The following is a 14,808-nucleotide window of genomic DNA, read 5'->3' as shown; positions in this document are numbered from 1 at the left end:
TACCGGAGTTGAGGGGGTTGAGCTATGAGGAGAGGCTGAATAAACTAGGCTTGTACTCGTTAGAGTTTAGAAGAATGAGGGGAGATCTCATTGAGACGTATAAGATGATGAATGGGATGGATAGGGTAGAGGTAGAGAGATTCTTCCCGCTCAGAAAGGACAGCAGGACTAGAGGGCACAGCCTCAAGATAAGGGGGGGGGGCGCAGTTTAGATCAGAGTTGAGGAGGAACTTCTTCACTCAAAGGGTGGTGAATCTCTGGAATTCTCTACCCGTTGAAGTGGTGGAGGCTGCCTCACTAAATATATTTAAGTCACGGATAGATAGGTTTCTGATAGACAAGGAATTAAGGGTTATGGGGAGAAAGCGGGAAAGTGGAACTGATCCACTTCAGATCAGCCATGATCTTATTGAATGGCGGGGCAGGCTCGAAGGGCTAGATGGCCTACTCCTGCTCCTATTTCTTATGTTCTTACGTTCTTAAGTGGGGTGAGGAGATGGGGAGGGAAGGAATGGGGAAGTGGGGTAAGGGTATGGGGAGGGATGGAATGAGGAAGTGGGGTGAGGGGATGGGGAGGGATGGAATGGGGAAATGGGGTGAGGGGATAGGGTGGGAATGGGGAAGTGGGTGGTGGGATAGGGAGGGAATGGGGAAGTGGGTGAGGGGATAGGGAGGGAATGGGGGAGTGGGTGAGGGGATAGGGAAGGAATGGGGAAGTGGAGTGAGGGGATGGGGAGGGAAGGAATGGGGAAGTGGGGTAAGGGTATGGGGAGGGATGGAATGAGGAAGTGGGGTGAGGGGATGGGGAGGGATGGAATGGGGAAATGGGGTGAGGGGATAGGGTGGGAATGGGGAAGTGGGTGAGGGTATAGGGTGGGAATGGGGAAGTGGGTGGTGGGATAGGGAGGGAATGGGGAAGTGGGTGAGGGGATAGGGAGGGAATGGGGGAGTGGGTGAGGGGATAGGGAAGGAATGGGGAAGTGGAGTGAGGGGATGGGGAGGGAAGGAATGGGGAAGTGGGGTGAGGGGATAGGCAGGGAATGGGGAAGTGGGTGAGGGGATAGGGTGGGAATGGGGAAGTGGGTGAGGAGATGGAAGGGAGCAAATGGAGAAGTGGGGTAAGTGGATGAGGAGGGAGAAAATGGGGGGAGGGAACAGGTAAGTGGAGGGAGGGAGTGGGGAAGTAGTATGAGGGGCTGGAGAAGGGAGGGAAGTGGGTGAGGGGTTGGGGGGAGGGGAGAGAGGGTTGTGATAAGAGTATGGAGGGGAAGGCTCCGCATTGAGAGAATTAGCAGCAGGAACCTCCACTGACAGTCTTTCCCACTCTTTTGCTCGCGCTGTGGCTGCTCTGCTGGTTCTTGTATGCCCTACTGTGTGAGTAGAACTTTAATTATTTAAATATCTATTCTGTGCTAGATGTCAATCTCAATAGGCTTCAGTGAGTGGAGCTTTCCTGTAAATTGTGTTGTATCTGTCACAGGTTCTGACCATCCCTAACCCTGTGCCGTTCACTGCATACCTGATAACGCTTACTCTTTCCATGATTAAGGATTCATTTTCCCAGCTGAACTCCCCAACAAAACCAAAACATATTCCTGACAGAGACTGCAGTGCAGAACTCATGGAAATGCTACATTGTCAGAATCTGTGTGTTTCAGATGTGACGGTAAACTGAGGCCTTGTCTGTCTCCTCGGGCGGATGTAAACAAATTCCATGGAATGATTTAAAGACCAGGGGAGTTCTCCCTGGTATTTGAAGGCAAGATGCTGGAAATCAAACAAAAACAATAAAATGCTGGAAAAATTCAGCATGTCTGACAGCATCTGTGGAGAGAGAATAGACAGTATGGCGGGGCAGGCTCGAAGGGCTAGATGGCCTACTCCTGCTCCTATTTCTTATGTTCTTATGTAAGTCTCACAACACCAGGTTTAAGTCCAACCAGTTTATTTGATAGTAATCAAAGTGGGATTACTATCAAATAAACTGGCTGGACTTAAACCTGGTGTTGTGAGACTTCTTACTGTGTTTACCCCAGTCCAACACCGGCATCTCTACATCGAGAGAGAATAGAGCCAATGTTTCGAGTTGATATTGGCTCTATTCTCTCTCCACAGATGCTCTCAGACTTGAGTTTTTCTGTTTCCGTTTGAGTGCCCCCATTATCTCACCGCCAATTGTGTATCAAGTCATTGCCACATTTACATTACAACACTTCAAAAAGTTTCTTCATTAAAATGTTTTTGGATGTCTTGAAAGGTGCTGCAGAAATGTAATTGTCTTTCTCAGTCAACTGTACAACCACCAGTGAAACTGACACATGAAACAAATATGAAGATCTTAAAATGCTTGTATTTTATGATTGATCATTAAAAATAATGCAAATTACATCCAATTTATTTCCATAAGTTAAGAATACATGTATTCTACACATTTCTCTTGTGATCAAATGTATTTCTTTTAATTTTTTTGTTAGTCAACCTAGATTTAAATTATTCAAGCAAATATAATTTTTGTTTAGTTTATTTTTTGAACCATCATGGAATTTTACAGTATAGGAGAAGGCTATTTGGCAATTGTGCTAATGCTAGTTCTTTGAAAGAGTTATCCAATTAGTTCCATTCCCCTGTGCTATACCCATTACCCTGCAAACTTTCTTTTTGAAATATTTATCCAGTTCCTTTTAGGCAGTAACTATTCCACCATGAGGTAATGGATTCCAGATAATCATAACTTGATAAGTATAAAAATGCCTCCTCACCACCACTCTTGCTAATTATCTTAAATCTGCACTCTCTGGTTGGTTAGACTTAGCTCAGCACACTTGGCTTTTCAGATCTTTTGCGTGACAAGTTGCAGAAATTGTGAGCTGGTAATATTGCATCCTGGACCTGAGTAAACAGAGAAGCAACTTTGTGTATCCCCTTAAAGAATCAGAGCGTAGGGTGAGGAAATTAACAGAGAAGGAGGGTGGATTAGTGGATAAATTAACTGTTAAAATGGACAGAAAGAGAAAAATGGTGAGGGAATGAAAGGTTGGATTAAGAGAAAAAAAATTGAAAAAAAAACTAGAAGTACAAGTAAATGTAAATTAACATTTAAAATCTCCAACAATTTAAACTGGAACATTGAATGTCCACCTTTGTAATAGTTTATTTTCAGTGCTAGAAAGAAAGGTTGGCTGAAAGTAACTAACTATCATCACATTTCTAAAGGGGTACTTAGATTTGAATGGTCTAAGCTTCACTTCCTGAGATGTGTTTAAATCAAGCAATGCAACAGCTTCATGTCATTCAATGTATTTCCAGCTAGTCAATGAGATGAGATTTCATTAAAATAATGATGGAATGGCGCCACTCAGATGTTAACCTTTGGATTCTCTATTAACTGCGTGTTTAATACTTGCCTGAAGTTACTGTATTATAAATAATAGCAAGGGCTACTGCTCTTGTGGAGGAGTCCAAACTAGTGTTGAAATTGTACGTTAGTCAATAATCAATCTGATAAATTAAAGAGAAACTTCTTTACCCTTGAGTTCAACTTAAAGTTGTTGATGGATGCCACATGTATGTTTAAGAGGAATCTTGATAAGGGAGAGTTGCAGAGTGAGATAAAGTCGGCTGGGAGGAGACTCATGTGAAACACATACACCAATATAGGCCATTTGGACTGGATGGCCCGTTTCTGCCCAAAGAAAATTATATCATTTTGGAAATCCTCCATCAGTTCATTTCACATATTGGATTTATAATTCTTCAAATAGTATAAATATTTTAATGAGTTATTGAGACTAATTATCTCCCCTGAGTCCAGTGATGTGCATTAATTGGACAGTAGATTTCCCTCTGTCGCGCTCTCCATTGGCTGCGTCTCTCCAGTACTTGGGCTTTTCAATGTCAGTTTGTACAGATTGATATCATTATACGCTTCTCTTTGAATAATGTGAGAATTAAAATACTGTGGGATAACCTCCTCGTGGAATTTATGGGTTAAGTGGCAGCCCCTCATTTCTGTCGCGATGTAGATTACCGTTTTCGGGTTGCAGAGATGTTGCAGTGTCTGCAGCAATAAGGGGTAATCTGATGGGTAATACACAATATCTGAAGCCAGGATTATGTCATAATCATTGGGAAAGCTTACGTGGTCAAATCCCCAAGAAAGAGTTCTGATTTTTGGGAAGTGTCTGCAGGAATCTGGGACATTGACAAAAACGTTGTGTTCAATTTGCATCAAAGCATGGGACTCATCAGTCAAAGTTACCTGTCCACCTGAAGTAGAAGAAATAAAACGAGTCATCTCATTTCTAGTTATCCCATCACAACAACCCACTTCACAATTACAATAACCCGAGATGAAGTAGAATAGAAAAGACAATAAATGCATTTATATATAGCCTTTCACAACCTTAAAACATTTCAAAGTGCTTTACAAGACATTAAGTACTCTACAAGACATTAAGGACCTGATTCTCCCATCCCGACACGCATGCTTTTTCTCGTGTTGGGGGTTGGGAGATGCTCGTGTTGGCCATTTTGCGGGAATCGCACATGTGTTTCCATGCATGTTCCTCTCCCACAGCTGGAGATCAGGCGCAGTTGGGATTATGCTGGAAACTAGCAGGAAGATAAGGTAAGTGATTTCAATCTGGTTTTAATCTATTTTAAATGTCATTATCGGGGCCCCGAACTGAATTCTCTGGGCCCGATAGCACCTCCCACCCCACCAGGAGTATTTCAGTCTGGCAGGGTTTAGAGTAGCTCCCCACTTGCGGGGAACTAGTGGGAGACCCTGCTGGAGTGAAGGGTGGGCAATTGGGGCCCTCCAGGAGGTCGGGTGGGGCATAGTGGCCCCTGGGCATGGGCACCTTGGCAGTGCCAGCCTGTGCCCCCAGCACTGCCCTAGAGGCATTAGGCAATGCCAAGGGGACAGGGCCTAATGTGGGAGGGGGGTAGGGGACAATCGGTTGGGGAATCCCGCTGCCACTTTGCAGATAGGATTGGTTGGGGCTGAAGGGAGGTCAGTAATCGGGGTGGTTGGGATTGGGGGGAGCAGGGGCTGCTCTGCTGGGGGGAGGGGGAAGATTGTCACTGGAGTTACGGAGAGGGGTGGGGTTGGAGGTTGTGGTGCTGGGGGATGCGGGGGCGCGGGTTTTGGAGCTGACCTGTGCGGGCTGCTATCAGGCTGGGGGGGTGTCGCAAGGGGCAGCACTGTGAGGGTCTTGAGCTGGCCAATGATCGAGCTGGCCAGCAAACTGCAGTGTGACAGTCTGGGGCCACTGCATATACACAGGCTTCCGGAACTGTCAGATTCTTGGGTGAATAGGCCCTGCACTCCCTGAGCTTTTAATGATATTCATGATTGTGATCTCTGCATTGCACAAAGTGTGGGAGACCCGAGTTTGAACTTCCACTGGAAAAAACAATTGTGATTTACATCATTTTTCCTGCCAATTCAGCACTTAGGGGGCGATTCTCCCAAAAACATTCTAAGTATTTTTCTTTGGACTGTGTTATGATAGGAAACAGGACATCCAATTTGTGAACATTAAACTTCCATAATTGTTCAGATATTAATGTTGGACGAGGGATAAGTATAAATAATAGAGAGAAGTGCAATTTTCAATTAATATCACAGGATCGTTTACATCCACCTAAGAGAAGAGATGAGACAGTTTACTGAATTATGGCACACCCAGCTATGTAGCACTGTCTCAATACTGCACTAGAATGTTAACCTGGATTTGTGCTCAAGTCTCTGGAGTGGGACTCGAACCCACAACATTCTGGGCCAAAGCTGATCAGAGAAGTGAAGTGTGGGCCAGACCAACAGCGACTGCGGGAGCCAGTGCAAAGCCAGTTATGTCAGACAGAGCATAGTGTCTTGATTTAGACAGGAAGGAAAATATAAATGTGAACTAGACTTTTCTGTAAATTTGTCATTTTTATTTTTTTAATATGAATAAGGCCAGCAAACTGACTAGCCATTGACAGAATCTACTTGGTTAGAGTGGAAAAAAGATGGGTTAGAGTTGAACAAATTGAGAATTTTTAGATCAAGACATTCTTGGACAGGGTGCTAATGTGCACAATAGAGCAAGTGCAAAGGTGAGAGGTGACAAGGACTTCATGCAATTGAGGCAGCAGAATTTTAGACAAGCTGAAGTTTACTAATGATAGAAGACTGATCAGATATTTGGAATGGTTCTATTATTGAATGATGCTGAGATGCTTTTTTAATCTAAGAAACAATCCAATAACATCCTGTGGCTCTTATCCAATCCTTGATTATTTTACCTGGAACCCTAAGCCCAACCTAACTTTCCTTCCATCATAAAGTTGGAAGTGAATTGTTTGCTGATGATTGCACAATGTTCAGCACCATTCACAACTCCTCAGATACTGAAGCAGTCCATGTTCAAATGCAAGAAGATCTGGACAATATCCAGATTTGGGGTGACAAGTAACATTCACGCCACACAAGTGGCAGGCAATGACCATATTCAACAAGAGAGAATCTAACCATTGCTCTTTAACATTCAATGGCATTACCATCACTGATTTCCCACTATCAACATCTTGGGGGTCACTGTTGACCAGAAACCGAATTGAGAAAGCCATAACAATACTGTGGCTGCAAGAGGAGGTCAGAGGCGAGAAATCGTGTGATTGAAACGAACATCCTGACTCCCCTAACCCTGCTCATCATCTACAAGGCATAGGTCAATGGCATGTACCATCAACAAGGCTCCTGAGACAGAACCTTCAAAACTCATGACTGTTGGCATCTAGAAGGGCAAGGGCAGCAGACACACATGGAAAAGCTACTACCTGAAAGAATGCCTCCAAGCCACTCGCCATGCTGACTTGAAAATATATTGCTGTTCCTTCACTGTCACTGGTCAAAATTATAGAATTCCTATAGCGCAGAAGGAGACGACCACAATTCCACCCTGCCCTCTTCCCATTACCCCATGCACTTACCCTAACTAGTTCCCCCTGACATTATGGGGCAACTTAGCATGTTCAATCCACACAGCCTGCACATCTTTGGATGTGGGAGGAAACCAGACCACCTACTGGAAACCCACACAGACATGGGGAGAATGTGCAAACTCCACACAGACAGTGGAATCGAACCCGGCCCCCTGGTGCTGAGAGGCAAAATCCTGGAACTTCCTCCCTAACAGCACTGTGGATCTACTTACACCACATGGACTGTAGTGATTCAAGAAGGCAGCTCACCACCAGCTTCTCATGCACAATTAGGGATGACCAATAAATGCTGGCATAGTTGGTGATGCCCACATCTCATGAATGAATAAAATGAACCTTTTGCACCTGTACCTTATTCTGTATCTGTCCAGTCACTAGAATTGAGGTGGGCCTGGACCAAACCTTATTCTTCCAAAATTTGCTCATCACTCCTTGAACATGTAAACATTGCTCACTGAGGGAAAATGTTGGACAAGCCTGGTCCGGTCGAATCAGAGACCTGCTCGCTGTTTTCTTTCAATTTCCACCATTATCTAATGTTTACATACCTGAGCAAGAAACAAGGACACCAACCTGAAGCCAGTGAGTCAGAAAATCATGGGTTAAAACCTTGCTCCAGGAACTTGAGCACTGTAGACGTCACAAAATATGTTAAACCAGGTCTGCCCTCACAGGTGAATGTAAAAGATTTTTTGAAAAGCATGAGATTTCTCACTAATATTCTGGCCAACATCTGTCCTTCAGCCATTATTTGATCATTATCAGATTGTTGTTTGTGGACTTTGCTGTGTGTAAGTTGGCTGCCATGTCGCCCTCATTGCAACAGCAACAACACTTGAAAAGCACCTCGTTGACTCCAGAGGGAAGGTGGGGGCAGGCAATTTGAGGGACTGGTGACAAAACTTCCAGGATTACCGTACATCAGAGTTGGCAACTCTAGTTCCCACTCAGAGCTGTACAGCGCATTAAAGGCACCGACAGTAACCCGCAAAAGTCACGCTCAGCCCATTTTCCAGTACTTGTTATGATATTTCAAATTCTCATCCAAATACTTTTTAAAGCTTAAAAGGTTTCCAGCCTCCACTACCTTCCCAAGCAGATTCTCACCATCCTCTGAGTGAATTTCTTTCTCGTCATATCCCCTCTGAGTCTCCTCTCCCTCACCCTAAAACTATGCCCCCTCGTGACTAACCCCTGAACCAAGGGGACTCTTACTCCATATTCACCCTGTCCATACCCCTCATAATCCTATACACCTCAATCATGTCACCCCTCAGCCTTCTCTACTCTAAAGAAAACAATCCAACTCTATCCAGTTTCTTCTTACAGCTCAAACGCTCCATCACAGGCAACATCCTAAGGAATCTCCTCTGTACCCCCCTCGTACAATCACATCCTTCCTATAGTGAGGTCAGCAGGACCTCACACAGTACTTCAGTTGTGGCCGAACCAACATTCTGTACAACACCAATATAACCACCTTGCCCTTATACCCTATGCGCTGACTGATAAAAGCAAGTGTCTCATATGCCTTCTTAACTACCCTATTCACCTGCTCTGCTGCCTTCAGGGGTTTGTGAATAAGTACCCCAAGATCCATTTATTCCTAGTCTCCTGCAATTCATTAAATATTCTATTGTGGTATTACTTCTTCCAAAGAGCATCATCTCGTGCTCATCTGAGTTAAATACCATCTGCCAGTGCCCCGCCCATTGTCCTTGTGGTACACCACTGGACACTAGCCTCCAATCACTCAAACAGCCTTCCGCCACCACCCTTTGTGTCCGGTTACAAGCCAGTTTCAGATCCATCTCGTTAAATTTCCCGGAATTCTATACCTTTCACTTCCTCAATCAGTCTCCTGTGTGGGACCTTGTCAAAGGCTTTGCTAAAATCCAAATAAACTATGGGGGCGATTCTCCCATCCTGCTTCTCCCATTGGGCTGCTAGCTCCCCACTTGTGGGGAGTTAGTGGCCCGACCCCGCTGGAGTGAAGGAGGGCCTCAAGGCTCTCCAGGAGGCCTGGGATGGAGGGGCATGCCCCTTGGGCATTGACACCTTAACTGTGCCAGCCTGGGCCCCCTGGCACTGCCCAAAATTAGTCCCTTTTCCTGAATTCTGTACGTATATCTTCCTTCTCATGAATGAAGACCAATGAGTAGTATTCATTTAACACCCTTCCAATGTTTTACACACAGATTGTCCCCTTGGTCTCTAATGGGCCCTACTGTTTCCCTGATTAACTTCTTCCTCTAAATGTATTTATAGAATACCTTAGAATTCTCCCTAATCTTGTCCAAAGCCCTTTTTCATGTCCCTTTTTTGCTCTTCTAATTGCTTTCTTAAGTTCCCTTTTGCATTTCCTATATTCCTCTAGAGCTGTAATACTCATACTGAACCAGCAACTGATCCGAAGGAGAGATGAGATAAGGTCATGGAGTTTGGTGCTCTCCACATGACTTCCTTGTCTCAAGTGGCTTGGATGCTGCTGACAAGAGTCTAACTATCTGGGAGCAGTATGGTGGCGCAGTGGTTAGCAATGCTGTCTCACAGATGCCGGGATCTGGGTCACTGTTTGGGTCGCTGTGCGGAGTCTGCACAGTCTCCCCGTATCAGCATGGGTTTCCTCTGGTTCCCTCCCACAGTCTAAAAGACGTGCTGGTTAGGTGAATTGGCTATGGTAAATTCTCCCTAAGTGTACCCGGTCACCGGAGTGTGGCGACGAGAGGATTTTCACAGTAAATTCATTGCAATGTTAATGTTGGCCTACTGATGACTAATAAATTAACTTTAACTATCCAGAGGAAGCCTTCACCCTTGCAATACCCAAAGGTCTTCAATCTCATTTGCCAGTTGTGGTTGGCATGGTAATTCATGTGTCTTGTCTCATTATTATCCAGTTTCCTTTTCCCCATCAGCAAAGCGATTGACATTGAGCTTGAACTCACCCAGCAAGACTGCCAGAATCCCCACCATCCCAGTGCCTGATCCTAGCTCAATCACTTTCTTCCCAGTGAAATTCATCTTCTCCTGCTCTAAGTACTGGCAGAGCATGACCCCCTGAGGAAACAAAAAGACACCAACCTTTTGAGTCAGAATTAGTTCAGAGATTTAGTTGTCACAAAGCATTGAACAAGAATAAGTGATATCAACCCACTGTAGAGAAGGGAAGCACTTCATTCGCTTCCACCCACCTCTCACTGGAGGCCCAGTTAATACATCATGTTTACCCTCTTGGCGAGTGCAGCATATAATGGAAGAGCTAACACAAAGAATATAAGGAAACCATTCAGCCCATTGTATCAATGCCAGCTCTTTGAAAGAGATTTCTAATTATCTGCTCTCCTGTCACTCTTTCCCACACTTGAGGTATGGCTCTAGGTCTTGGAGTTAAGGTATTTGGAAGCTAGGTAAGCACATGAGGGAGACAAGTTGTGGACATAATCTACTTGGTTAGAGTTGAACAATAGAGGTACCTTTATTCACTAAGTGTATTCTACAGGCCATCTACTAATGGCAAATATACAGATGAGTAAATTTGAAATGAAACTGCAGAGAGGTACATAACTATTGTGTTGTGATAATGGGCAACTTTATAGGCTGGGATAGTAAAAGTGTGAAGAGAGGAGGAAGATTTTCTGAAGTATGTTCACAAGTATTTTCTTGCTCAGCATGTTTCCAGTTCAATAAGGATGGAGGTATTGCTGGATCTGGTTTTTGTTTTGGAGCTGCACTCATCCAGGCAAGTGGAGAGTATTCCATTACACCCCTGACTCGTGGCTTTGGAGAGTCGGGAGGAACAGAGATACTTGAGGATTGTCATGCACAAATTTTTGAAAATGTGGTTATAAAGGCCTATGGGATCCTAGATTTTATTAATAAGGGCACAGCAAAAGCAAGGAGGTTATGATGTGCCTTTATGAGACACAAGTTTAGCCTTAACTGGATTATTGCATCCAATTCTGGGCACCACATTTTTTAGGAAGGATGTAAAGGCTTTAAAGGGAATGCAGAAATGATTTACTTGCACTGCTGCCTCACTGCGCCAAAGACCCGGGTTCAATTCTGGCCTCGGTGTCTGTCTGTGTGGAGTTTCCACATTCTCCCTGTGTCTGCATGGACTTCAGGTACTTCAGGTACTGTGTCTCCAGGTACTTCAGTTTCCTCCCACAGTCTAAAGATGTTCAGGTTAGATGGATTGGCCAGCCTAAATTGTCCCTTAGTGTCCCAAGATGTGTAGCTTGAGTGGATCAGCCGTGGGAAATGTGTACAGGGATAGGGTTACATTATCAGAGAGTCAGTGCAGACTCAATGGGCTGAATGGCTTCTTCTGCACCGTAGGGATTCTATAATTCTATGATTCTAGGGATAAGGGACATACAGCTATTAGAAAAACTGGGTTATTCTCCTTAAAAATGAGATGGTTGGAAGGACATTTATTAGAGATGCTCAAAATCATACAGAGTAGGTAGAGAGAAACTGTTGCCATGCAGATGGGTTAGAAAATCCAAGGACACCAACATAGTGGCTGGAATTTTACTAGTCCTTTGGCAAGGGTGTGATGCGCCTGATGTCAACCTGCTGCCAAGCTATTTTGCTAGTGGTGTGAAAGTTTACAGATTGGTGAGATTACAGAGGTAGGGCGAGGCAAGTCCACAAAGGGATTGAAAAATAAGGGTGACAGCTCTGAAATCAAGACATTGCCATACTAGGGTAAATGAGTAGAACCTCTTGAAACAAAGCACAAGATTTCTTCCTCGAATGGAGGCCTGATCAGAACCCATCCACCACCATCTGGCTATATGTTTTTCCACATTTGCACATGGATTGTTTTAGTATCTGAGGAGCCGTGAATTAACAACATGCAACCATCAGCAAAAATCCTCACTTCTGATCTTGTGATGGAAGGAAGGTCATTGATGAAGCAGCTGAACATGGTTGTGCCTACCCTGAGGAACTCCTGCAGTAATATCCTGGGACCTCTGTACCATGTCCAGTGTGATGCCGTTTCTAAATATACCTTCACCCCTCTCCTCCCTTTGAATCATTCCACAATATCCTGGCTCACTTCGCAGTCACCCTTAGCGGTCCCTCATCGTGCAAGTTCCCAAGCACTCCATTCTGTTTAGGCAATGATTTACTTGTATTGCTGTCCATTTAGATGTGGGGAGGCAATGGCGTAGCAGTATTGCCACTAGATGGCTAATCCAGAGATCCAGGTTAATGCTTAGGGGAATCCGGTTCAAATTCCGCCATGGTAGATGGTGAAATTTTAAACTATTGTCATAAAAAAAACCTATCTGGAAGGAAATCTGGTGAGCTTACCTGGCCTTTCCTATACTTGACTGCAGATCCAAAGCAACATGGTTGGTTCTGAAATGGCGTAGCTCAGTACAAGGGCAATGAGGGATGGGCAAAAAATGCTGGCCCAGCCAACAATGCCCACATCTCATGATCGACTAAAATATCTGCTCATGTGTAGTCTGCTTTTCAATGGAGAAACCAAGCTGGTCTTTTGCAGAGCACAAGCATATCCCTGAGCTTCTAGTTGCTTGCAGTTTTAATTCTCTACTTCCACTATGATCCCCGCTCCCACTATGGCCCCTCATGAAACTTGCGGAGAAGCGGTTAGACAATTGAGAGCTTTCCAGCTTTGACAATTCATATTGTACCCAATGCTCACGTTATTTTCAGGCAGCTGTTATAGGTAGTGTTTCTGCCAATGTCATTTACATTTCCTGTAGACCTATCTTTTGTTTCCTTACTTGTTCCATTAGAGTCATGGAGGTGTACAGATCAGAAAAAGGCTCTGTGACCCATCGCAACTGCACTGGTCAAAGACAAACCATCTACCTATTCTGATGGTATTTCCCAGCACTTGGCCCATAACCTTGTATGCCTTGGTACTGCAGGTACACATCAAAATACTTTCTAAGTGTTATCAGGGTCTTTGCCTCCACTATGCTTTCAGGCAGCGAGTTCTAGCCTGCCTTCTAAGCTATCACATACTTTCCCTTTCAAGCTACACACACACACACACACACACACACACACACACACACTCGCTGGTAGCAGGGCAAATGGGATTGGAGAATCCTAGCCAGTTTCGCTCTCCAAAGATGCTGCCTGGTCTGCTGAGTATTTTCAGCAGTCTCTGCTTTTATTACCGAAAGCGGCAGCATTTTATCTCAGATAATTGAGTGGAGTAAACTCAAAATTGAGAGGGTGCAGAGGAGATTTACAAGGATGTTGCCTGGATTGGGAGGCATGCCTTATGAAGATAGGTTGAGGGTGCTGGGACTCTTCTCCCTGGAGAGACGAAGGTTGAGAGGCGACCTGATAGAGGTTTATAAAATGTTGAGAGGAATAGATAGGGTGGATTCTCAGAGGCTATTTCCCCGGGCTGAAATGGTCGCTACGAGAGGACACAGGTTTAAGGTGCTGGGAAGCAAGTACAGAGCAGATGTTAGGGGTAAATTTTTCACTCAGAGGGTGGTGATAGCGAGGGGGATTGAATATAAAAGTAGGGAGGTCTTGTTGTAGCTGTATAGGGCATTGGTGAGGCCGCAGCTGGAGTACTGTGTGCAGTTTTGGGCGCCGCACCTGCGCAAAGATATTTTGGCCTTGGAGGGAGTGCAGAGGAGGTTTACTAGGCTGATGCCGGAGTTGAGGGGGTTGAGCTATGAGGAGAGGCTGAATAAACTAGGCTTGTACTCGTTGGAGTTTAGAAGAATGAGGGGAGATCTCATTGAGATGTATAAGATGATGAATGGGATGGATAGGATAGAGGTGGAGAGACTCTTCCCGCTCAAAAAAGACAGTAGGACTAGGGGGCACAGCCTCAAGATAAAAGGGGGGCGGTTTAGAACGGAGTTGAGGAGGAACTTCTTCACTCAAAGGGTGGTGAATCTCTGGAATTCTCTGCCCGTTGAAGTGGTGGAGGCTGCCTCGCTAAATATTTTTAAGACGCGGGTTGATGGGTTTTTGATAAGAGAGGGGATTAAGGGTTATGGGGAGAGGGCGGGAAAGTGGAACTGAGCCACGTCAGATCAGCCATGATCTTATTGAATGGCGGGGCAGGCTCGAGGGGCTAGTCGGCCTACTCCTGCTCCTATTTCTTATGTTCTTATGAGTGAGTGGAATCGGCTGCCGTCGGTGGTGGTAGAGGCAAACTCGCTGGGGTCTTTTAAAAGACTTCTGGATGAGTATATGGGATCTAATGGGATTGGGAGTTACAGATAGTTCTATGGCCTGGTAGGTGTAGATGTGATCGGCGCAAATTGTGGGCCGAAGGGCCTGTTTATGCTGTAGTGTTCTATGTTCTAAACACTTGAGGTTTCAAACAGTTTCCCTGAGATATGTTAACCTAAGAATTTTTTAGACTTACAGATTCCCAGATGAAAGCTGAGACACCCATTTTATAATTCAGGTGCTGATTGATCTCTATGTCATAGCCACAGAATTGTACGTGCTTCACCATAATGAGAGGTAAATACTCTTCAAGATCCTCAGGATCTTTCTTGGGGAGAAGATCGCAGGATTGCTCTTTGTGCTGGGTTGTCATCCTGCTCCCAGATTTCCCTCTGGATTTCTCCGAACGCCAAGGATTCTCTCCAGCTCCAAACAATTCCCGACTCGATGATCAGATTTGGACAATTCACGTGTCCAGTCTTTCCGTCACCTTTTACATAAAAAGTAAAACTGTTCAAATCTACATCCTGGGCAAGAGATTTAACTTACCTTTGCAAGAGTGTACAAAATCTGGGTCAAAAGTGCCAGCGTAACAGGTTAGAACTCCCATTAGTATTAGTTGTGTGG

The 14,808-nt window shown here is 44.8% G+C and overlaps 1 protein-coding gene across 1 annotated transcript; it reads right to left on the bottom strand.

Moving 5' to 3' along the window:
- Positions 1 to 3,820: 3,820 nt before the first annotated feature.
- On the bottom strand, positions 3,821 to 14,554 carry LOC145352176 (EEF1A lysine methyltransferase 3-like). The gene is made up of 3 exons (XM_080201906.1): positions 14,378 to 14,554; positions 9,939 to 10,050; positions 3,821 to 4,266 (listed from the first exon to the last, which is right to left on the bottom strand). The coding sequence occupies exons 1-3, from the start codon at positions 14,552 to 14,554 to the stop codon at positions 3,821 to 3,823; spliced, it is 735 nt and encodes a 244-aa protein (XP_080058032.1).
- Positions 14,555 to 14,808: the final 254 nt, after the last annotated feature.

This window comes from Carcharhinus amblyrhynchos, chromosome 14, assembly GCF_965287045.1.
Source record: "Carcharhinus amblyrhynchos chromosome 14, sCarAmb.v2.hapA, whole genome shotgun sequence".
In the NCBI taxonomy this organism is placed as follows: Eukaryota; Metazoa; Chordata; class Chondrichthyes; order Carcharhiniformes; family Carcharhinidae; genus Carcharhinus; species Carcharhinus amblyrhynchos.
The sequence above is the reverse complement of the archived record's forward strand: the minus strand, read 5'-3'. Positions and strand labels throughout refer to the sequence as shown.

Bases quoted from the DNA above. Each gene is read 5' to 3' on its own strand.
- LOC145352176 (XM_080201906.1), bottom strand. From the start codon at position 14,554: ATGACAACCCAGCACAAAGAGCAATCCTGCGATCTTCTCCCCAAGAAA. The intron at 10,051-14,377 runs GTAAGTCTAAAA...TTGTTTCCTCAG, and splicing joins CAGCTTTCATCTGGGAATCT to GGGGTCATGCTCTGCCAGTA. The intron at 4,267-9,938 runs GTGAGTTCAAGC...CTTCTACTTCAG, and splicing joins GATTCTGGCAGTCTTGCTGG to GTGGACAGGTAACTTTGACT.